Below are 22,667 nucleotides of genomic sequence, written 5' to 3'. Positions count from 1 at the left end.
ATTGCTGAGTAGGTGCTGCTTGATGGCACTGTTGTTGCCACCTTCTATCACTTTACTGATGACTGAGAGTAGACTGACGGGGCAGTAATTGTCTGGGTTGAATATGTCTTGCTTTTTCTGTATTGGACATACTTGGACATTTTTCACATCATTGATAGATGCTTGTGTTAAAACTGTACTGGAACAGCTTGGCCACGAACGCGGCAAGTTCTAGAGCACAAGTCTTCAGCACTATTGCCGGAATGTTGTCAGGGCCCATAGCCTTTGCAGTATCCAGTCTCCAACTGATCCTTGATATCACATGGAGGGAATCAAATTGGCTGAAGACTGTGATGATGACTGATGTACTGATGATCTGCTTCTGCACCCCCATTATAGTTGTTTCCTTTATTTTATATTTTCTCCCCATGTTTTTCCGATCAAAATGAATCATTTCACATTGATGCAATCACTTGCTTGCATCTTTATGCGCATCTTGTCAGCCCATGTAATATAGACTACAGAATTGCATTTGTATTGAAGCAGATATCCAGAAGTTTATTAACAACTATGTACACCTCAGACATACATATACAGCCTGGAATCTATACTTATGAAGATTACAATTCCCATATGTGGTTTACTGCATGACTGGCTAGTAGACTGGCTGTCTCTGTTGATGAACATGATGCTGGGAACCACAGGAAGAGGCCGAAATGAAGCATCCACTTGGCACTTCTGGCTGAAGAGTTTTCCGAATGCTTCAGCCTTATCTTTTGCTCTAATGTGCTGTTCTCCCACCCCACCCATCATTGAGGACTCCACAAACCTCCCCCACCCAGCACCCCTCCCCGCATTTATCTCTCCACTCTGCAGGCTCCCCTCCTCCATTCCTGATGAAGGGCTTCTGCTGAAACATCGATTTTCCTGGTCCTCGGATGCTGCCTGACCTGCTGTGCTTTTCCCACACCAGTCTGATCTAGACTCTGATTTCCAGCATCTGCAGCCCTCACTTCTGCCTATGTTTGTGGAGTCCCCATTCAACGTTGGTTGTTCTCTGTAATTCTTTATTTTCTTTCCAGTCATCTGGCCTCCTACTCACCTTTTATACAATTATATCGAGTTCTTTGAGGATGTGACTAGAAAAGTTGATGAGGGTCGAGCTGTGGATGTGGTGTATATGGACTTCAGCAAGGCATTTGATAAGGTTCCCCATGGTAGGCTCATTCAGAAGGTCAGGAGGAATGGGATTCAGGGGAACTTGGCTGTCTGGATACAGAATTGGCTGGCCAACAGAAGACAGTGAGTGGTACTAGAAGGAAAATATTCTGCCTGGAAGTGTGTGGTGAGTGGTGTTCCACAGGGCTCTGTCCTTGGGCCTCTACTGTTTGTAATTTTTATTAATGACTTGGATGAGGGGATTGAAGGATGGATCAGCAAGTTTGCAGATGACACAAAGGTTAGAGGAGTCGTTAACAGTATAGAGGGCTGTTGTAGGCTGCAGCGGGACATTGACAGGCTGCAGAGATGGGCTGAGAGGTGGCAGATGGAGTTCAACCTGGATAAATGCGAGGTGATGCATTTTGGAAGGTCGAATTTGAAAGCTGAGTACAGGATTAAGGATAGGATTCTTGGCAGTGTGAAGGAACAGAGGAATCTTGGTGTGCAGGTACATAGATCCCTTAAAATGGCCACCCAAGTGGACAGAGTTGTTAAGAAAGCATATGGTGTTTTGGCTTTCATTTAACAGGGGGATTGAGTTTAAGAGTCGTGAGATCTTGTTGCAGCTCTATAAAACTTTGGTTAGACCGCACTTGGAATACTGTGTCCAGTTCTGGTCGCCCTATTATAGGAAAGATGTGGATGCTTTGGAGAGGGTTCAGAGGAGGTTTACCAGGATGCTGCCTGGACTGGAGGGCTTATCTTATGAGGAGAGGTTGACTGAGCTCGGACTTTTTCATTAGAGAAAAGGAGGAGAGGGGACCTAATTGAGGTATACAAGATAACCTCAATATGGGCGGCACGGTGGCACAGTGGTTAGCACTGCTGCCTCACAGCGCCTGAGACCCGAGTTCAATTCCCGCCTCAGGCGACTGACTGTGTGGAGTTTGCACGTTCTCCCCATGTCTGCGTGGGTTTCCTCCGGGTGCTCCGGTTTCCTCCCACAGTCCAAAGATGTGCAGGGTGAGGTGAATTGGCCATGCTAAATTGCCCGTAGTGTTAGGTAAGGGGTAAATGTAGGGGTATGGGTGGGTTTCGCTTCGGCGGGTCGGTGTGGACTTGTTGGGCCGAAGGGCCTGTTTCCACACTGTAATGTAATGTAATCTAATAATGACAGGCATAGATAGAGTCGATAGCCAGAGACTATTTCCCAGGGTAGAAATGGCTAACACGAGGGGTCATAGTTTTAAGCTGGTTGGAGGAAAGTAGAGGGGATGTCAGAGGCAGGTTCTTTACACAGAGTTGTGAGAGCATGGAATGTGTTGCCAGCAGCAGTTGTGGATGCAAGGTCATTGGGGACATTTAAGAGACTACTGGACATGCATATGGTCACAGAAATTTGAGGGTGCATACATGAGGATCAGTGGTCGGCACAACATCGTGGGCTGAAGGGCCTGTTCTGTGCTGTACTGTTCTATGTTCTATGTTCTATATGTTCTTCTTTTCCCTTTCAGTTTGATGTTTTCCTTAACCTTTTTTTAGATAAGCACAGGTGGTGGGCTCTCTCCATGGAATTTTTCTTTATATTTGAAATATACTTCATTGAGTCATAGAATTCCTCCAGTGTGGAAATAGGCCATTCGACCCATCGGGTCCACACTGAACCTCTGCAGAGCATCTCACTCAGATCCACTCCCCACTTCTCACCCTGTAAACGTGCATATCCCTTGGCTAATCCACCTCGCCTACATATCCCTGAACACCATAGGCAATTTAGCTTGGCCAATTCACCTAAGCTGCACATCTCTGGATTTATTCTGGGTATTCTGAAATATCTATTAAATGTCTGTCACTATGTCTCTATTATTACTTAATCTCTAATGTTATTTACATAGACTTCATACAGCATTTAGCTAAACCTTTAGCTAAATATTGGTGCTAGCCTCAGGGGCTGCAATTTATTTGTCAGTTTGACAAAACATCAAAATGAGATCACCAGACTGGCCATACTCTCTGGAGCAGAAACCTTTGATCCTGTAGACCATCAGGATTAGCTAAATACAGCTGCTTTCCACAGACCAGGAGAGGGAGTCAATGTCACTTACCATTATTCCTGCGATCCCAATTCCCACCACTCCAATCATGTATAGCTTTGAGTTGAAAAATTCCTTTAATTTCGAAGTGCAGTTCTGTGGGGGCAATAATAGGAAACATTTCCGATCTCAGTGATAGGAATCAGAAGTTGGAAGAAAGTACCATATTTTCACAGATAACAGTGAATAAACGATTTTATGATACAAAAACAATTTCCCAAAGTGTTCCGAGTTTCCTTCCCTGAAGGATATTTTAGTTGTGTTCTTTGAGGTAATTATTGAGTAGGATCGCAAGAACTCCCTGCTCTTTCTGAAAATAGCAGAGTGGGATATTCACATGCAAGGTAGAGTACAAGTTAACCTCAGCTGAATGAATGTTCTGAAAGATGCCACCTCCAACAGTGCAAGTCTGTCTCTATATTTTACTGAAATCCCAGTTAGGATTATCAGCTGGAGTGGTGTACAAAACGCAATGTTCTTTCTCAGACATCATGTTAGTCTGAGCCACGGTGAGCTCTGATCGTGGTCAGTGCTGAACAGTCTCCAGGGACCAATACAAAGTGAATATCGTAGGGTGTACAACTCTCAGCTCAGACTCTGTCTTAACACTCAATTCAGTTTCATGAATGGCAATGAGAAACACATTGTTGAGACCGATGAACGGATACGTGGAAACAAATGGCTTATTCCTGTCCGTAACCATGGCAACACAACTATGAACCTATTACTCAATAGCATAGCACAAACATTGCCTATCGTTAGGTGAAGTTTAATTAGGAAGCACTATTACTCAGAATGGAGGGTTCTTCTGGTATAGTAGTAGTGACCTTATCTCTGAGCCAGAGGTCTCAGGTTCAAGTCCCATCATGCATCTCTGATCAAGTTGATTTGAAAATATCCATTCAGATTTGGAAAGAGACTTCCAGCAGATTTGAATAAGGACTGGAAGAAAAGGCCTTTATGTAAATAAATGGAATAGCTTCCATCAAATACTTTACTTTGGAAGGTCCAGGGGACAGAATGTTAGAGCTCAGTATCAGAGTTTGTAGGAGATGGTCACTGACACTTTGCAAGAATGCGCAAGTGAGGAAAGAATTATATCTAGAAGTCAGCTTAAAACATGGAACTCACTGCAGATACTTGCAATGTCGGACAGAGATACTGCACAACAGGATCCGGTAATGAGTCTCCACAGCACTGCAACTAGACAGAGAGGGAAACATGACAAAATATATCACTTAACATCAGGTATGCATGCAAGAGAGCAGAGAACACTTTAGTAAGTTGGGACTGAATATTGTCCATTAGTGGGAGTGAGACTGAAATGGGTAAGTGAAGGCGAAATTGCAGAGTGACAACGTGAGTCTGCTTAGTGTCAGTGAGTGCGACACTACATGGTGACTGTGAGAGTGAGATTGAAGTGTGTCAGTGAGTGAGACTGCAGTGTGTTGGGGAGAGTGCTACTGCAGTGTGTTGGTGAGTGTGAGACTGCAGTGTGTCAGTGAGAGTGAGACTGTAGTGTGTTGGTGAGTGTGAGACTGCAATGTGTCAGTGAGGAGTGGTGTACAAAACACAATGTTCTTTCTCAAACATCATGTTAGTCTGAGCCACGGTGAGCTCTGATCGTGGTCAGTGCTGAACAGTCTCCAGGGACCAATACAAAGTGAATATCGTAGGGTGTACAACTCTCAGCTCAGACTCTGTCTTAACACTCAATTCAGTTTCATGAATGGCAATGAGAAACACATTGTTGAGACCGATGAACGGATACGTGGAAACAATGTGAGACTGCAGTGTGTTGGTGAGTGTGAGACTGCAATGTGTCAGTGAGAGTGAGACTGCAGTGTGTCGGTGAGTGTGAGACTGCAATGTGTCAGTGAGAGTGAGACTGCAGTGTGTCGGTGAGTGTGAGACTGCAATGTGTCAGTGAGAGTGAGACTGCAGTGTGTCGGTGAGTGTGAGACTGCACTGTGTCAGTGAGTGTGAGAGTGCAGTGTGTCAGTGAGTGTGAGAGTGCAGTGTGTCAGTGAGAATGATACTGCAGTTTATCAGTGAGGGTGAGATTACAGTGTGTCAGTGAGAGTGAGACTGCAGTGTGTCAGTGAGAGTGATACTGCAGGATGTCGGTGAATGTGAGAGTGCAGTGCGTCAGTGTGAGTGAGACTGCAGTGTGTCAGTGAGAGTGAGACTGCAGTGTGTCAGTGTGAGTGAGACACCAGTGTGTTAGTGAGTGAGAGATTGCAGTGTTGGAAATGTGTTGCTGGAAAAGCGCAGCAGGTCAGGCAGCATTTAGGGAACAGGAGAATCAACGTTTCGGGCATTAGCCCGTTGAAGAAGGGCTAATGCCCGAAACGTCGATTCTCCTGTTCCCTAGATGCTGCCTGACCTGCTGCGCTTTTCCAGCAACACATTTCCATCTCTGATCTCCAGCATCTGCAGACCTCACTTTCTCCTCAGAGATTGCAGTGTGTCAGTGAGTGCGAGACAGCAGTGTGTCGGTGACTGCAAGACTGCAGTGTTAGTGAGAGTGAGACAGCCGTGTGTCAGTGAGTGCGAGACTGCCATGTGTCAGTGAGTGTGTGACAGCAGAGTGTCAGTGAGAGTGAGACAGCCGTGTATCAGTGAGTGTGATACTGCAGTGTGTCAGTGAGAGTGAGGCTGCAGTGTGTCAGTGAGAGTGATACTGCGTGTGTCAGTGAGTGTGAGACTGCAGTGTGTTAGTGAGAGTGAGACAGCAGTGTGTCGGTGAGTGTGAGACTGCAGTGTGTCTTTGAGTGACACTGCAGTGTGTCAGTGAGTGTGAGACAGCAGTGTGTCGGTGAGTGTGAGACAGCAGTGTGTCAGTAAGTGAGACTGCAGTGTGTCAGGGTGAGTGAGGCTACAGTGTGTCAGTGTGAGTGAGACTGCACTGTGTCAGTAAGTGAGACTGCAGTGTGTCAATGAGTGTGATACTGCATTACGACAGTGAGTGATACTGCAGTGTGTCGGTGAGTGTGAGACTGCAGTGCGTCAGTGAGAGACAGACTGCAGTGTGTCATTGAGAGTGATACAGCATTGTGACAGTGAGTGAGACTGCAATGTGTCAGTGAGAGTGTTACTGCAGTGTGTTAGTGAGAGTGATACAGCAGTGTGTCAGTGAGAGTGAGACTGCAGTGTGTCAGTGAGAGTGTTACTGCAGTGTGTCAGTGAGAGTGTTAGTGCAGTGTGTTAGTGAGAGTGATACAGCAGTGTGTCAGTGAGAGTGATTCCACAGTGTGTCAGTGAGAGTGAGACTGCAGTGTGTCAGTGAGTGTGAGACTGCAATGTGACGTGTGTGAGACTGCAGTGTATCAGTGAGAGTGAGACACCAGTGTGTCAGTGAGTGAGAGATTGCAGTGTGTCGGTGACTGCAAGACTGCAGTGTTAGTGTGAGTGAGACTGCAGTGTGTCGGTGAGCGCGAGATTGCAGTGTATCCGTGAGAGTGTGACTGCAGTGTGTCAGTGAGAGTGAGACAGCAGTGTGGCACAGTCCGCAGACTGTCAGTGAGTGTGAATGTACAACGTCTCAGTGATAGAGTGACTGTAGTCTGTCGGTGAGAGTGTTACTGCAGTGTGACAGTGAGAGTGTTTCTGCAGTGTGTCAGTGAGTGTTACTGCAGTGTGTCGTTGAGTGCGAGATTGCAGTGTATCCGTGAGAGTGTGACTGCAGTGTGTCAGTGAGTGTGTTACTGCAGTGTGTTGTTGAGAGTGTTACTGCAGTGTGTTAATGAGAGTGGGACTGCAGTGTGTCAGTGAGTGTGAGACCTCACTGTGTCAGTGCGACTAGGAAATGAGTGTGCCAGTGGAAGCAATAGAGAGACTGTAATGGGTCAGTGCAAGCATGAGACTGCTGTGTTTCAGTGAGAGTCAGATTGTAGTGTGTCAGTGAAGGTGAGATTGCAGTGTCAGTGAGTGAGACTGCTGTGTTTCAGTGAGTGTGAGACTGCATTGTGACAGTGAGTGAGACTGCAGTGTGTCAGTGTGAGTGAGGCTGCAGTGTCAGTCTGAGTGAGACTGCAGTGTGTCAGTGAGTGTGAGACTGCATTGTGACAGTGAGTGAGACTGCGGTGTGTCAGTGTGAGTGAGACTGCAGTGTGTCAGTGTGAGTGAGGCTGCAGTGTCAGTCTGAGTGAGACTGCAGTGTGTCAGTGAGTGTGAGACTGCATTGTGACAGTGAGTGAGACTGCGGTTTGTCAGTGTGAGTGAGACTGCAGTGTTGAAACTTTATTGCTGGAACAGCACAGCAGGTCAGGCAGCATCTAGGGAACAGAAGATTCGACGTTTCGGGCACATGCCCTTCTTCAGGAATGAGCAGAGAGTGTTCAGCAGGAGAAGATAAAAGGTAGGGAGGAGGGACTTGGAGGAGGGGCGTTGGAAATGTGATAGGTGGAAAGAGGTCAAGGTGAGGGTGATAGGTCGGAGTAGGGTGGAGGCGGAGAGGTCAAGAAGAAGACTGCAGGTCAGGAAGGCGGTGCCGGGCTGGAGGGATTCGGCTGAGACAAGGTGGGGGGAGGGGGGATGAAGAAACTGGTGAAGTCCAAGTTCATCCCCTGTGGTTGGAGGGTTCCCAGTCGGAAGATAAGACGCTCCTCCTCCGACCGTCGCGTTGTTGTGGTTTGGCGGTGGATGAGTCCAATGACCTGCATATCCTCGGTGGAGTGGGAGGGGGAGTTGAAATGCTGTGCTACAGGGTGATTGGGTTGGTTCGTCCGGGTGGCCCAGAGGTGCTCTCTGAATCGCTCCGCAAGTAGGCGGCCTGTCTCCCCAATATAGAGGAGGCCACACCGGCTGCAGCGGATGCAGTAGATAATGTGGGTGGAGGTGCAGGTGAATCTGTGGCGGATATGGAAATTTCCTTTGGGGCCTTGGAGAGAAGTGAGGGGGGAGGTGTGGGCGCAAGTGTTGCACCTCCTGCGGTTGCAAGGGAAGGTGCCGGGAGTGGAGGTTGGGTCGGTGGGGGGTATGGATCTGACAAGGGAGTCGCGGAGGGAGTGGTCTCTACGGAAAGCTGATAGAGGAGGGGAGGGAAATATATCCTTGGTGGTGGGGTCCGTTTGGAGGTGGCGGAAGTGACGGCGGATGATGCGCTGTACATGGAGATTGGTGGGGTGGTAGGTGAGGACCAGTGGGGTTCTGTCCTGGTGGCGGTTGGAGGGGCGGGGCTCAAGGGCGGAGGAGCGGGAAGTGGAGGAGATGCGGTGGAGGGCATCGTCGATCACGTCGGGGGGGGAAATTGCGGTCCTTGAAGAAGGAGGCCGTCTGTGTTGTGCGTATTTTGAACTGGTCCTCCTGGGAGCAGATGCGGCGGAGACGAAGGAATTGGGAGAATGGGATGGCGTTTTTACAGGGGGCGGGGTGGGAGGAGGTGTAGTCCAGGTAGCTGTGGGAGTCGGTCGGTTTGTAGTAGATGTCCGTGTTGATTCGGTCGTCTGAGATAGAAATGGAAAGGTCTAGGAAGGGGAGGGAGGAGTCCGAGACTGTCCAGGTGAATTTGAGGTCGGGGTGGAAGGTGTTAGTGTAGTGGATGAACTGTTCAACCTCCTCGTGGGAGCACGAGGTAGCGCCGATACAGTCATCAATGTAGCGGAGGAAAAGATGGGGGGTGGGGCCAGTGTAGTTGCGGAAGATGGATTGTTCCACATACCCTACGAAGAGGCAGGCATAGCTGGGGCCCATGCGGGTGCCCATGGCTACTCCTTTTGTTTGGAGAAAGTGGGAGGATTGGAAAGAAAAGTTGTTCAGGGTGAGGACCAGTTCAGTCAGTCGAAGGAGGGTGTCGGTGGAAGGGTACTGGGTGGTACGGCGGGAAAGGAAGAAGCGGAGGGCTTTGAGTCCTTCGTGATGGGGGATGGAGGTGTACAGGGACTGGATGTCCATGGTGAAGATGAGGCGTTGGGGACCGGGGAAGCGGAAATCCTGGAGGAGGTGGAGGGCGTGGGTGGTGTCACGGACGTAGGTGGGGAGTTCTTGGACTAATGGGGACAGGACCGTGTCGAGGTAGGAGGAGATGAGTTTGGTGGGGCAGGAGCAGGTGGAGACAATGGGTCGGCTGGGACAATCTGGTTTGTGGATTTTGGGCAGGAGGTAGAAACGGGAGGTGCGGGGTTGTGGGACTATGAGGTTGGAGGCAGTGGATGGGAGGTCCCCTGAGGTGATGAGGTTATGGATGGTCTGGGAGATGATGGTTTGGTGGTGGGGGGTGGGGTCATGGTCAAGGGGGCAGTAGGAGGAGGTATCTGCGAGCTGGCGTTTGGCCTCAGCGGTGTAGAGGTCGGTGCGCCAAACTACTACTGCGCCTCCCTTGTCAGCTGGTTTGATGGTGAGGTTGGGGTTGGAACGGAGGGAGTGGAGGGCTGTGCGTTCCGAGGGTGAGAGGATGGAGTGGGTGGGAGGGGTGGGGGAGTTCAGGTAGCGTCCCAGACCGTCCATAACCTCATCACCTCAGGGGACCTCCCATCCACCGCCTCCAACCTCATAGTCCCACAACCCCGCACCTCCCGCTTCTACCTCCTGCCCAAAATCCACAAACCTGACTGCCCCGGACGACCCATCGTCTCAGCCTGCTCCTGCCCCACCGAACTCATCTCTGCATACCTCGACACGGTCCTGTCCCCATTAGTCCAAGAACTCCCCACCTACGTCCGTGACACCACCCACGCCCTCCACCTCCTCCAGGATTTCCGCTTCCCCGGTCCCCAACGCCTCATCTTCACCATGGACATCCAGTCCCTGTACACCTCCATCCCCCATCACGAAGGACTCAAAGCACTCCGCTTCTTCCTTTCCCGCCGTACCACCCAGTACCCTTCCACCGACACCCTCCTTCGACTGACTGAACTGGTCCTCACCCTGAACAACTTTTCTTTCCAATCCTCCCACTTTCTCCAAACAAAAGGAGTAGCCATGGGCACCCGCATGGGCCCCAGCTATGCCTGCCTCTTCGTAGGGTATGTGGAACAATCCATCTTCCGCAACTACACTGGCCCCACCCCCCATCTTTTCCTCCGCTACATTGATGACTGTATCGGCGCTACCTCGTGCTCCCACGAGGAGGTTGAACAGTTCATCCACTTCACCAACACCTTCCACTCGGACCTCAAATTCACCTGGACAGTCTCGGACTCCTCCCTCCCCTTCCTAGACCTTTCTGTTTCTATCTCAGATGACCGAATCAACACGGACATCTACTACAAACCGACCGACTCCCACAGCTACCTGGACTACACCTCCTCCCACCCCGCCCCCTGTAAAAACGCCATCCCATTCTCCCAATTCCTTCGTCTCCGCCGCATCTGCTCCCAGGAGGACCAGTTCAAAATACGCACAACACAGACGGCCTCCTTCTTCAAGGACCGCAATTTCCCCCCCCGACGTGATCGACGATGCCCTCCACCGCATCTCCTCCACTTCCCGCTCCTCCGCCCTTGAGCCCCGCCCCTCCAACCGCCACCAGGACAGAACCCCACTGGTCCTCACCTACCACCCCACCAATCTCCATGTACAGCGCATCATCCGCCGTCACTTCCGCCACCTCCAAACGGACCCCACCACCAAGGATATATTTCCCTCCCCTCCTCTATCAGCTTTCCGTAGAGACCACTCCCTCCGCGACTCCCTTGTCAGATCCATACCCCCCACCGACCCAACCTCCACTCCCGGCACCTTCCCTTGCAACCGCAGGAGGTGCAACACTTGCGCCCACACCTCCCCCCTCACCTCCCTCCAAGGCCCCAAAGGAAACTTCCATATCCGCCACAGATTCACCTGCACCTCCACCCACATTATCTACTGCATCCGCTGCAGCCGGTGTGGCCTCCTCTATATTGGGGAGACAGGCCGCCTACTTGCGGAGCGATTCAGAGAGCACCTCTGGGCCACCCGGACGAACCAACCCAATCACCCTGTAGCACAGCATTTCAACTCCCCCTCCCACTCCACCGAGGATATGCAGGTCATTGGACTCATCCACCGCCAAACCACAACAACGCGACGGTCGGAGGAGGAGCGTCTTATCTTCCGACTGGGAACCCTCCAACCACAGGGGATGAACTTGGACTTCACCAGTTTCTTCATCCCCCCTCCCCCCACCTTGTCTCAGCCGAATCCCTCCAGCCCGGCACCGCCTTCCTGACCTGCAGTCTTCTTCTTGACCTCTCCGCCTCCACCCTACTCCGACCTATCACCCTCACCTTGACCTCTTTCCACCTATCACATTTCCAACGCCCCTCCTCCAAGTCCCTCCTCCCTACCTTTTATCTTCTCCTGCTGAACACTCTCTGCTCATTCCTGAAGAAGGGCATGTGCCCGAAACGTCGAATCTTCTGTTCCCTAGATGCTGCCTGACCTGCTGTGCTGTTCCAGCAATAAAGTTTCAACTTTGATCTCCAGCGTCTGCAGACCTCACTTTCTCCTCGAAGACTGCAGTGTGTCAGTGAGTGTGAGACTGCAGCACGTCAGTAAGTGAGAGACTGCAGCGCGTCAGTAAGTGAGACTGCAGTGTGTCAGTGTGAGTGAGACTGCAGTGTGTCAGTGTGAGTGAGACTGCAGTGTGTCAGTGTGTGTGAGGCTGCAGTATGTCAATGAGTGTGAGACTGCAGTGTGTCAGTGAGTGGGGTTGGTGTGTGTCAGTGTGAGTGAGACTGCAGTGTGTCAGTGTGAGTGAGGCTGCAGTGTGTCGGTGAGTGCGAGATTGCAGTGTATCCGTGAGAGTGTGACTGCAGTGTGTCAGTGAGAGTGATACTGCAGTTTATTAGTGAGGGTGAGACTACAGTGTGTCATTGAGAGTGAGACTGCAGTGTGGCACAGTCCGCAGACTGTCAGTGAGTGTGAATGTACAACGCCTCAGTGATCGAGTGACTGTAGTCTGTCGGTGAGAGTGTTACTGCAATGTGTCAGTGAGTGTTACTGCAGTGTGTCAGTGAGAGTGGGACTGCAGTGTGTCAGTGAGAGTGGGACTGCAGTGTGTCAGTGAGAGTGTTACTGCAGTGTGTCGTTGACAGTGTTACTGCAGTGTGTTACTGAGAGTGGGACTGCAGTGTGTCAGTGAGAGTGGGACTGCAGTGTGTCGTTGAGAGTGTTACTGCAGTGTGTTAATGAGAGTGGGACTGCAGTGTGTCAGTGGGTGTTACTGCAGTGTGTCAGTGAGAATGGGACGGCAGTGTGTCAGTGAGAGTGGGACTGCAGTGTGTCAGTGAGAGTGTTACTGCAGTGTGTCGTTGAGAGTGTTACTGCAGTGTGTTACTGAGAGTGGGACTGCAGTGTGTCAGTGAGTGTTACTGCAGTGTGTCAGTGAGAATGGGACGGCAGTGTGTCAGTGAGAGTGGGACTGCAGTGTGTCAGTGAGTGTGAGACTGCAGTGTGTCAGTGAGAGTGGGACTGCAATGTGTCAGTGAGAGTGTTACTGCAGTGTGTCGTTGAGAGTGTTACTGCAGTGTGTCAGTGAGAGTGGGACTGCAGTGTGTCAGTGAGTGGGGTTGGTGTGTGTCAGTGAGTGTGAGACTGCAGTGTGTCAGTGAGTGGGGTTGGTGTGTGTCAGTGAGTGTGAGACTGCAGTGTGTCAGTGTGAGTGAGGCTGCAGTGTGTCAGTGAGTGTGAGACTGCAGTGCATCAGTGAGTGGGGCTGGTGTGTGTCAGTGAGTGTGAGACTGCAGTGTGTCAGTGTGAGTGAGACTGCAGTGTGTCAGTGAGTGTGAGACTGCAGTATGTCAACACCTGTGGCATTGTAATGTGTCAATGAGTGTGAAAATAATGTTACTGATTTTGAGATTTCAGTATGTCAGTGAATTTAAAACTAAAGTGTGTGGATTAGAGTGGGACTGTTGTGTTTCAGTGAGATTAGGAACATAGTATGTCAGAGAGAGAGAGAGAGCGAGCGAGAGAGAGACAGACGCCAATGTGTTAGTGAGAGTGAGACTGCAGAGTGTCGGTGAGTGTGAGACTGCAGTGTGTCAGTTAGTGTGAGAGTGCATTGTGTCAGTTAGTGTGAGAGTGCAGTGCGTCAGTGTGAGTGAGACTGCAGTGTCAGTGTGAGTGAGACTGCAGTGTGTCGGTGAGTGCAAGATAGCAGTGTATCCGTGAGAGTGTGACTGCAGTGTGTCAGTGAGAGTGAGACTGCAGTGTGTCAGTGAGAGTGATACTACAGTTTATCAGCGAGGGTGAGACTACAGTGTGTCAGTGAGAGTGTTACTGCAGTGTGACGGTGAATGTGAGAGTGCAGTGCGTCAGTGTGAGTGAGACTGCAGTGTCAGTGTGAGTGAGACTGCAGTGTGTCGGTGAGTGCAAGATAGCAGTGTATCCGTGAGAGTGTGACTGCAGTGTGTCAGTGAGTGTGCAACAGCAGTGTTTCAGCGAGAGTGAGACAGCAGTGTGTCAGTGAGAGTGAGACAGCAGTGTGGCACAGTCCGCAGACTGTCAGTGAGTGTGAATGTACCAGTGGAAGCAAGAGAGAGACTGTAATGGGTCAGTGCAAGCGTGAGATTGCTGTGTTTCAGTGAGAGTCAGATTGCAGTGTGTCAGTGAGGGTGAGACTGCAGTGTGTCAGCGAGAGTGAGACAGCAGTGTGTCAGTGAGAGTGAGACAGCAGTGTGGCACAGTCCGCAGACTGTCAGTGAGTCTGAATGTACAACGCCTCAGTGATAGGGTGACTGTAGTCTGTCGGTGAGAGTGTTTCTGCAGTGTGTCAGTGAGTGTTACTCCAGTGTGTCAGAGAGAGTGGGACTGCAGTGCGTCAGTGTGAGTGAGACTGCAGTGTGTCAGTGAAGGTCAGGCTGCACTGTGTCAGTGAGTGTGAGACTGCAGTGTGTCAGTGTGAGTGAGGCTGCAGTGTGTCAGTGTGAGTGAGGCTGCAGTATGTCAGTGAGTGTGAGACTGCAGTGTGTCAGTGAGTGGGGCTGGTGTGTGTCAGTGAGTGTGAGACTGCTGTGTGTCAGTGAGTGTGAGACTGCAGTGTGTCAGTGTGAGTGAGGCTGCAGTGTGTCAGTGAGTGTGAGACTGCAGTGTGTCAGTGAGTGGGGCTGGTGTGTGTCAGTGAGTGTGAGACTGCAGTGTGTCAGTGTGAGTGAGGCTGCAGTGTGTCATTGAGTGTGAGACTGCATTGTGACAGTGAGTGAGACTGCAATGTGTCAGTGAGAGTGTTACTGCAGTGTGTCAGTGAGAGTGTTAGTGCAGTGTGTCAGTGAGAGTGATACAGCAGTGTGTCAGTGAGAGTGATACTGCAGTGTGTCAGTGAGCGTGAGACTGGAGTGTGTCAGTGAGTGTGAGACTGCAATGTGACGTGTGTGAGACTGCAGTGTATCAGTGAGAGTGAGACACCAGTGTGTCAGTGAGTGAGAGATTGCAGTGTGTCGGTGACTGCGAGACTGCAGTGTCAGTGTGAGTGAGACTGCAGTGTGTCGGTGAGCGCGAGATTGCAGTGTATCCGTGAGAGTGTGACTGCAGTGTGTCAGTGAGTGTGAGACAGCAGTGTGGCACAGTCCGCAGACTGTCAGTGAGTGTGAATGTACAACGTCTCAGTGATAGAGTGACTGTAGTCTGTCGGTGAGAGTGTTACTGCAGTGTGTCAGTGAGAGTGTTTCTGCAGTGTGTCAGTGAGAGTGTTACTGCAGTGTGACAGTGAGAGTGTTTCTGCAGTGTGTCAGTGAGTGTTACTCCAGTGTGTCAGTGAGAGTGGGACTGCAGTGTGTCAGTAAGTGAGACTGCAGTGTGTCAATGAGTGTGATACTGCATTGCGACAGTGAGTGATACTGCAGTGTGTCGGTGAGTGTGAGACTGCAGTGCATCAGTGAGAGTGAGACTGCAGTGTGTCAGTGAGTGTGAGACAGCAGTGTGGCACAGTCCGCAGACTGTCAGTGAGTGTGAATAGAACATAGAACATAGAAGAATACAGCGCAGTACAGGCCCTTGGGCCCTCGATGTTGCGCCGATCCAAGCCCACCTAAACTACACTAACCCACTATCCTCCATATACCTATCCAATGCCCTCTTAAATGCCCATAAAGAGGGAGAGTCCACCACTGTTACTGGCAGGGCATTCCATGAACTAACGACTCGCTGAGTGAAGAACCTACCCCTAACATCAGTCCTATATCTACCCCCCCTTAATTTAAAGCTATGCCCCCTTGTAATACCCGACTCAATACGCGGGAAAAGGTTCATACTGTCGACCCTATCTAACCCCCTAATCATCTTGTACACCTCAATCAAGTCACCCCTAAACCTTCTTTTCTCTAGTGAAAACAGCCCCAAGTGCCTCAGTCTTTCCTCATACGATTTTCCTTCCATACCAGGCAACATCCTGGTAAACCTCCTCTGCACCCGTTCCAATGCCTCCACATCCTTCCTATAGTATGGCGACCAAAACTGCACACAATATTCCAGATGCGGCCGTACCAGAGTCTTATACAACTGCATCATGACCTCAGGACTCCGGAACTCAATTCCTCTACCAATAAAAGCCAGTACGCCATATGCCTTCCTCACCGCACTATTTACCTGGGTGGCAACTTTCAGAGATCTGTGTACATGGACACCAAGATCCCTCTGCTCATCCACACTACCAAGTATCCGACCATTAGCCCAGTACCCCATCTTTTTGTTATTCTTCCCAAAGTGAATCACCTCGCACTTAGCTACATTGAATTCCATCTGCCACCTTTCTGCCCAGCTCTGCAGCTTCTCTATATCCTGCTGTAACCTGCCACATGCTTCCTCGGAATGTACAACGCCTCAGTGATAGAGTGACTGTAGTCTGTCGGTGAGAGTGTTACTGCAGTGTGACAGTGAGAGTGTTTCTGCAGTGTGTCAGTGAGTGTTACTCCAGTGTGTCAGTGAGAGTGGGACTGCAGTGTGTCAGTGAGAGTGTTTCTGCAGTGTGTCAGTGAGTGTTACTGCAGTGTGTCAGTGAGAGTGAGACTGCAGTGTGTCAGTGAGAGTGTTACTGCAGTGTGTCGTTGAGAGTGTTACTGCAGTGTGTTAGTGAGAGTGGGACTGCAGTGTGTCAGTGAGTGTTACTGCAGTGTGTCAGTGAGAATGGGACGGCAGTGTGTCAGTGAGAGTGTTACTGCAGTGTGTTATTGAGAGTGGGACTGCAGTGTGTTAGTGAGAGTGGGACTGCAGTGTGTCAGTAAGAGTGGGACTGCAGTTGGTCAGTGACGGTTAAACTGCAGTGTGTCAGTGTGTTTTAAAATGCAGAGTATTAGTGGGAGCAATAAAACAGTCAGTAGGCGGGACAGAGTGAAACTTTAGTTTGTCAAGGACAGTGGGACTGCAGTGTGTCAGTGAGTGTGAGACCTCACTGTGTCAGTGCGACTAGGAAATGAGTGTGCCAGTGGAAGCAATAGAGAGACTGTAATGGGTCAGCGCAAACGTGAGACTTGTGTGTTTCAGTGAGTGTGAGACTGCATTGTGACAGTGAGTGAGACTGCATTGTGACAGTGAGTGAGACTGCAGTGTGTTAGTGTGAGTGAGGCTGCAGTATGTCAGTCTGAGTGAGACTGCAGTGTGTCAGTGAGTGTGAGACTGCAGCGCGTCCGTAACTGAGACTGCAGTGTGTCAGTGAGTGTGAGACTGCATTGTGACAGTGAGTGAGACTGCGGTGTGTCAGTGTGAGTGAGACTGCAGCGCATCAGTAAGTGAGAGACTGCAGCGCGTCAGTAAGTGAGACTGCAGTGTGTCAGTGTGAGTGAGACTGCAGTGTGTCAGTGTGAGTGAGACTGCAGTGTGTCAGTGTGAGTGAGGCTGCAGTATGTCAGTGAGTGTGAGACTGCAGTGTGTCAGTGAGTGGGGTTGGTGTGTGTCAGTGAGTGTGAGACTGCAGTGTGTCAGTGTGAGTGAGGCTGCAGGATGTCAGTGTGAGTGAGGCTGCAGTGTGTCAGTGAGTGTAAGACTGCAGTGTGTCAGTGAGTGGGGTTGGTGTATATCAGTGAGTGTGAGACTGCAGTGTGTCAGTGTGAGTGAGGCTGCAGTGTGTCAGTGAGTGTGAGACTGCAATGCTTCAGTGAGTGGGGCTGGTGTGTGTCAGTGAGTGTGAGACTGCAGTGTGTCAGTGTGAGTGAGGCTGCAGTGTGTCAGTGAGTGTGAGACTTCATGGTGTCAGTGAGTGTGAGACTGCAGTATGTCAACACTTGTGGCATTGTAATGTGTCAGTGAGTGTGAAAATACACTGTTGCTGATTTTGAGATTTCACTATGGCAGTGAATTTAAAACTAAAGTGTGTGGATTAGAGTGGGACTGTTGTGTTTCAGTGAGATTTGGAACATAGTATGTCAGAGGGAGAGAGAGAGAGAGAGACAGACGCCAATGTGTTAGTGAGAGTGAGACTGCAGAGTGTCGGTGAGTGTGAGAGTGCTTTGTGTCAGTGAGTGTGAGAGTGCAGTGTATCAGTGAGAGTGATACTGCAGTTTATTAGTGAGGGTGAGACTACAGTGTGTCAGTGAGAGTGAGACTAAAGTGTGTCAGTGAGAGTGATACTGCAGTATGTCGGTGAATGTGAGAGTGCAGTGCGTCAGTGTGAGTGAGACTGCAGTGTCAGTATGAGTGAGACTGCAGTGTGTCGGTGAGTGCAAGATTGCAGTGTATCTGTGAGAGTGTGACTGCAGTGTGTCAGTGAGTGTGCAACAGCAGTGTGTCAGTGAGAGTGAGACTGCAGTGTGGCACAGTCCGCAGACTGTCAGTGAGTGTGAATGTACAACGCCTCAGTGATGGAGTGACTGCAGTGTGTCGGTGAGAGTGTTACTGCAGTGTGTCAGTGAGAGTGTTTCTGCAGTGTGTCAGTGAGTGTTCCTGCAGTGTGTCAGTGAGGGTGGGACTGCAGTGTGTCGGTCAGAGTGTTACTGCAGTGTGTTAATGAGAGTGGGACTGCAGTGTGTCAGTGGGTGTTACTGCAGTGTGTCAGTGAGAATGGGACGGCAGTGTGTCAGTGAGAGTGGGACTGCAGTGTGTCAGTGAGAGTGTTACTGCAGTGTGTCGTTGAGAGTGTTACTGCAGTGTGTTACTGAGAGTGGGACTGCAGTGTGTCAGTGAGTGTTACTGCAGTGTGTCAGTGAGAATGGGACGGCAGTGTGTCAGTGAGAGTGGGACTGCAGTGTGTCAGTGAGAGTGGGACTGCAGTGTGTCAGTGAGAGTGGGACTGCAATGTGTCAGTGAGAGTGTTACTGCAGTGTGTCGTTGAGAGTTTTTACTGCAGTGTGTCAGTGAGAGTGGGACTGCAGTGTGTCAGTGAGTGGGGTTGGTGTGTGACAGTGAGTGTGAGACTGCAGTGTGTCAGTGAGTGGGGTTGGTGTGTGTCAGTGAGTGTGAGACTGCAGTGTGTCAGTGTGAGTGAGGCTGCAGTGTGTCAGTGAGTGTGAGACTGCAGTGCATCAGTGAGTGGGGCTGGTGTGTGTCAGTGAGTGTGAGACTGCAGTGTGTCAGTGTGAGTGAGACTGCAGTGTGTCAGTGAGTGTGAGACTGCAGTATGTCAACACCTGTGGCATTGTAATGTGTCAATGAGTGTGAAAATAATGTTACTGATTTTGAGATTTCAGTATGTCAGTGAATTTAAAACTAAAGTGTGTGGATTAGAGTGGGACTGTTGTGTTTCAGTGAGATTAGGAACATAGTATGTCAGAGAGAGAGAGAGAGCGAGCGAGAGAGAGACAGACGCCAATGTGTTAGTGAGAGTGAGACTGCAGAGTGTCGGTGAGTGTGAGACTGCAGTGTGTCAGTTAGTGTGAGAGTGCATTGTGTCAGTTAGTGTGAGAGTGCAGTGCGTCAGTGTGAGTGAGACTGCAGTGTCAGTGTGAGTGAGACTGCAGTGTGTCGGTGAGTGCAAGATAGCAGTGTATCCGTGAGAGTGTGACTGCAGTGTGTCAGTGAGAGTGAGACTGCAGTGTGTCAGTGAGAGTGATACTACAGTTTATCAGCGAGGGTGAGACTACAGAGTGTCAGTGAGAGTGTTACTGCAGTGTGTCGGTGAATGTGAGAGTGCAGTGCGTCAGTGTGAGTGAGACTGCAGTGTCAGTGTGAGTGAGACTGCAGTGTGTCGGTGAGTGCAAGATAGCAGTGTATCCGTGAGAGTGTGACTGCAGTGTGTCAGTGAGTGTGCAACAGCAGTGTTTCAGCGAGAGTGAGACAGCAGTGTGTCAGTGAGAGTGAGACAGCAGTGTGGCACAGTCCGCATACTGTCAGTGAGTGTGAATGTACCAGTGGAAGCAAGAGAGAGACTGTAATGGGTCAGTGCAAGCGTGAGATTGCTGTGTTTCAGTGAGAGTCAGATTGCAGTGTGTCAGTGAGGGTGAGACTGCAGTGTGTCAGCGAGAGTGAGACAGCAGTGTGTCAGTGAGAGTGAGACAGCAGTGTGGCACAGTCCGCAGACTGTCAGTGAGTCTGAATGTACAACGCCTCAGTGATAGGGTGACTGTAGTCTGTCGGTGAGAGTGTTTCTGCAGTGTGTCAGTGAGTGTTACTCCAGTGTGTCAGAGAGAGTGGGACTGCAGTGCGTCAGTGTGAGTGAGACTGCAGTGTGTCAGTGAAGGTCAGGCTGCACTGTGTCAGTGAGTGTGAGACTGCAGTGTGTCAGTGTGAGTGAGGCTGCAGTGTGTCAGTGTGAGTGAGGCTGCAGTATGTCAGTGAGTGTGAGACTGCAGTGTGTCAGTGAGTGGGGCTGGTGTGTGTCAGTGAGTGTGAGACTGCTGTGTGTCAGTGAGTGTGAGACTGCAGTGTGTCAGTGTGAGTGAGGCTGCAGTGTGTCAGTGAGTGTGAGACTGCAGTGTGTCAGTGAGTGGGGCTGGTGTGTGTCAGTGAGTGTGAGACTGCAGTGTGTCAGTGTGAGTGAGGCTGCAGTATGTCATTGAGTGTGAGACTGCATTGTGACAGTGAGTGAGACTGCAATGTGTCAGTGAGAGTGTTACTGCAATGTGTCAGTGAGAGTGTTAGTGCAGTGTGTCAGTGAGAGTGATACAGCAGTGTGTCAGTGAGAGTGATACTGCAGTGTGTCAGTGAGCGTGAGACTGGAGTGTGTCAGTGAGTGTGAGACTGCAATGTGACGTGTGTGAGACTGCAGTGTATCAGTGAGAGTGAGACACCAGTGTGTCAGTGAGTGAGAGATTGCAGTGTGTCGGTGACTGCGAGACTGCAGTGTCAGTGTGAGTGAGACTGCAGTGTGTCGGTGAGCGCGAGATTGCAGTGTATCCGTGAGAGTGTGACTGCAGTGTGTCAGTGAGTGTGAGACAGCAGTGTGGCACAGTCCGCAGACTGTCAGTGAGTGTGAATGTACAACGTCTCAGTGATAGAGTGACTGTAGTCTGTCGGTGAGAGTGTTACTGCAGTGTGTCAGTGAGAGTGTTTCTGCAGTGTGTCAGTGAGAGTGTTACTGCAGTGTGACAGTGAGAGTGTTTCTGCAGTGTGTCAGTGAGTGTTACTCCAGTGTGTCAGTGAGAGTGGGACTGCAGTGTGTCAGTAAGTGAGACTGCAGTGTGTCAATGAGTGTGATACTGCATTGCGACAGTGAGTGATACTGCAGTGTGTCGGTGAGTGTGAGACTGCAGTGCATCAGTGAGAGTGAGACTGCAGTGTGTCAGTGAGTGTGAGACAGCAGTGTGGCACAGTCCGCAGACTGTCAGTGAGTGTGAATGTACAACGCCTCAGTGATAGAGTGACTGTAGTCTGTCGGTGAGAGTGTTACTGCAGTGTGACAGTGAGAGTGTTTCTGCAGTGTGTCAGTGAGTGTTACTCCAGTGTGTCAGTGAGAGTGGGACTGCAGTGTGTCAGTGAGAGTGTTTCTGCAGTGTGTCAGTGAGTGTTACTGCAGTGTGTCAGTGAGAGTGAGACTGCAGTGTGTCAGTGAGAGTGTTACTGCAGTGTGTTAGTGAGAGTGGGACTGCAGTGTGTCAGTGAGTGTTACTGCAGTGTGTCAGTGAGAATGGGACGGCAGTGTGTCAGTGAGAGTGTTACTGCAGTGTGTTATTGAGAGTGGGACTGCAGTGTGTTAGTGAGAGTGGGACTGCAGTGTGTCAGTAAGAGTGGGACTGCAGTTGGTCAGTGAGGGTTAAACTGCAGTGTGTCAGTGTGTTTTAAAATGCAGAGTATTAGTGGGAGCAATAAAACAGTCAGTAGGCGGGACAGAGTGAAACTTTAGTTTGTCAAGGACAGTGGGACTGCAGTGTGTCAGTGAGTGTGAGACCTCACTGTGTCAGTGCGACTAGGAAATGAGTGTGCCAGTGGAAGCAATAGAGAGACTGTAATGGGTCAGCGCAAACGTGAGACTTGTGTGTTTCAGTGAGTGTGAGACTGCATTGTGACAGTGAGTGAGACTGCATTGTGTTAGTGTGAGTGAGGCTGCAGTATGTCAGTCTGAGTGAGACTGCAGTGTGTCAGTGAGTGTGAGACTGCATTGTGACAGTGAGTGAGACTGCAGTATGTCAGTGAGTGTGAGACTGCATTGTGACAGTGAGTGAGACTGCGGTGTGTCAGTGTGAGTGAGACTGCAGCGCATCAGTAAGTGAGAGACTGCAGCGCGTCAGTAAGTGAGACTGCAGTGTGTCAGTGTGAGTGAGACTGCAGTGTGTCAGTGTGAGTGAGACTGCAGTGTGTCAGTGTGAGTGAGGCTGCAGTATGTCAGTGAGTGTGAGACTGCAGTGTGTCAGTGAGTGGGGTTGGTGTGTGTCAGTGAGTGTGAGACTGCAGTGTGTCAGTGTGAGTGAGGCTGCAGGATGTCAGTGTGAGTGAGGCTGCAGTGTGTCAGTGAGTGTAAGACTGCAGTGTGTCAGTGAGTGGGGTTGGTGTATATCAGTGAGTGTGAGACTGCAGTGTGTCAGTGTGAGTGAGGCTGCAGTGTGTCAGTGAGTGTGAGACTGCAATGCTTCAGTGAGTGGGGCTGGTGTGTGTCAGTGAGTGTGAGACTGCAGTGTGTCAGTGTGAGTGAGGCTGCAGTGTGTCAGTGAGTGTGAGACTTCATGGTGTCAGTGAGTGTGAGACTGCAGTATGTCAACACTTGTGGCATTGTAATGTGTCAGTGAGTGTGAAAATACACTGTTGCTGATTTTGAGATTTCACTATGGCAGTGAATTTAAAACTAAAGTGTGTGGATTAGAGTGGGACTGTTGTGTTTCAGTGAGATTTGGAACATAGTATGTCAGAGGGAGAGAGAGAGAGAGACAGACGCCAATGTGTTAGTGAGAGTGAGACTGCAGAGTGTCGGTGAGTGTGAGAGTGCTTTGTGTCAGTGAGTGTGAGAGTGCAGTGTATCAGTGAGAGTGATACTGCAGTTTATTAGTGAGGGTGAGACTACAGTGTGTCAGTGAGAGTGAGACTAAAGTGTGTCAGTGAGAGTGATACTGCAGTATGTCGGTGAATGTGAGAGTGCAGTGCGTCAGTGTGAGTGAGACTGCAGTGTCAGTATGAGTGAGACTGCAGTGTGTCGGTGAGTGCAAGATTGCAGTG

General features: G+C 50.3%; 1 protein-coding gene across 3 annotated transcripts in view; it reads right to left on the bottom strand.

Moving 5' to 3' along the window:
- Nucleotides 1–22,667, bottom strand: part of LOC122563004 (CD9 antigen-like) — a 149,712-nt gene that overhangs the window by 7,597 nt on the left and 119,448 nt on the right. For 2 of the 3 annotated variants that reach the window (XM_087973827.1, XM_043716302.2), the window contains 2 exons: nucleotides 4,365–4,436; nucleotides 3,246–3,329 (listed from right to left, as the gene is read on the bottom strand). In XM_087973827.1, coding sequence (XP_087829953.1) covers nucleotides 3,246–3,329; nucleotides 4,365–4,436 — 156 coding nt within the window. The remainder of the gene's footprint in view (nucleotides 1–3,245; nucleotides 3,330–4,364; nucleotides 4,437–22,667) is intronic. The other variant, XM_043716303.2, reaches the window with a different exon arrangement.

Source organism: Chiloscyllium plagiosum, unplaced genomic scaffold (genome assembly GCF_037043375.1).
Source record: "Chiloscyllium plagiosum isolate Xiang-an unplaced genomic scaffold, Cpla_swu_hap1 HiC_scaffold_26, whole genome shotgun sequence".
Lineage (NCBI taxonomy): Eukaryota > Metazoa > Chordata > Chondrichthyes > Orectolobiformes > Hemiscylliidae > Chiloscyllium > Chiloscyllium plagiosum.
The sequence above is the reverse complement of the archived record's forward strand: the minus strand, read 5'-3'. Positions and strand labels throughout refer to the sequence as shown.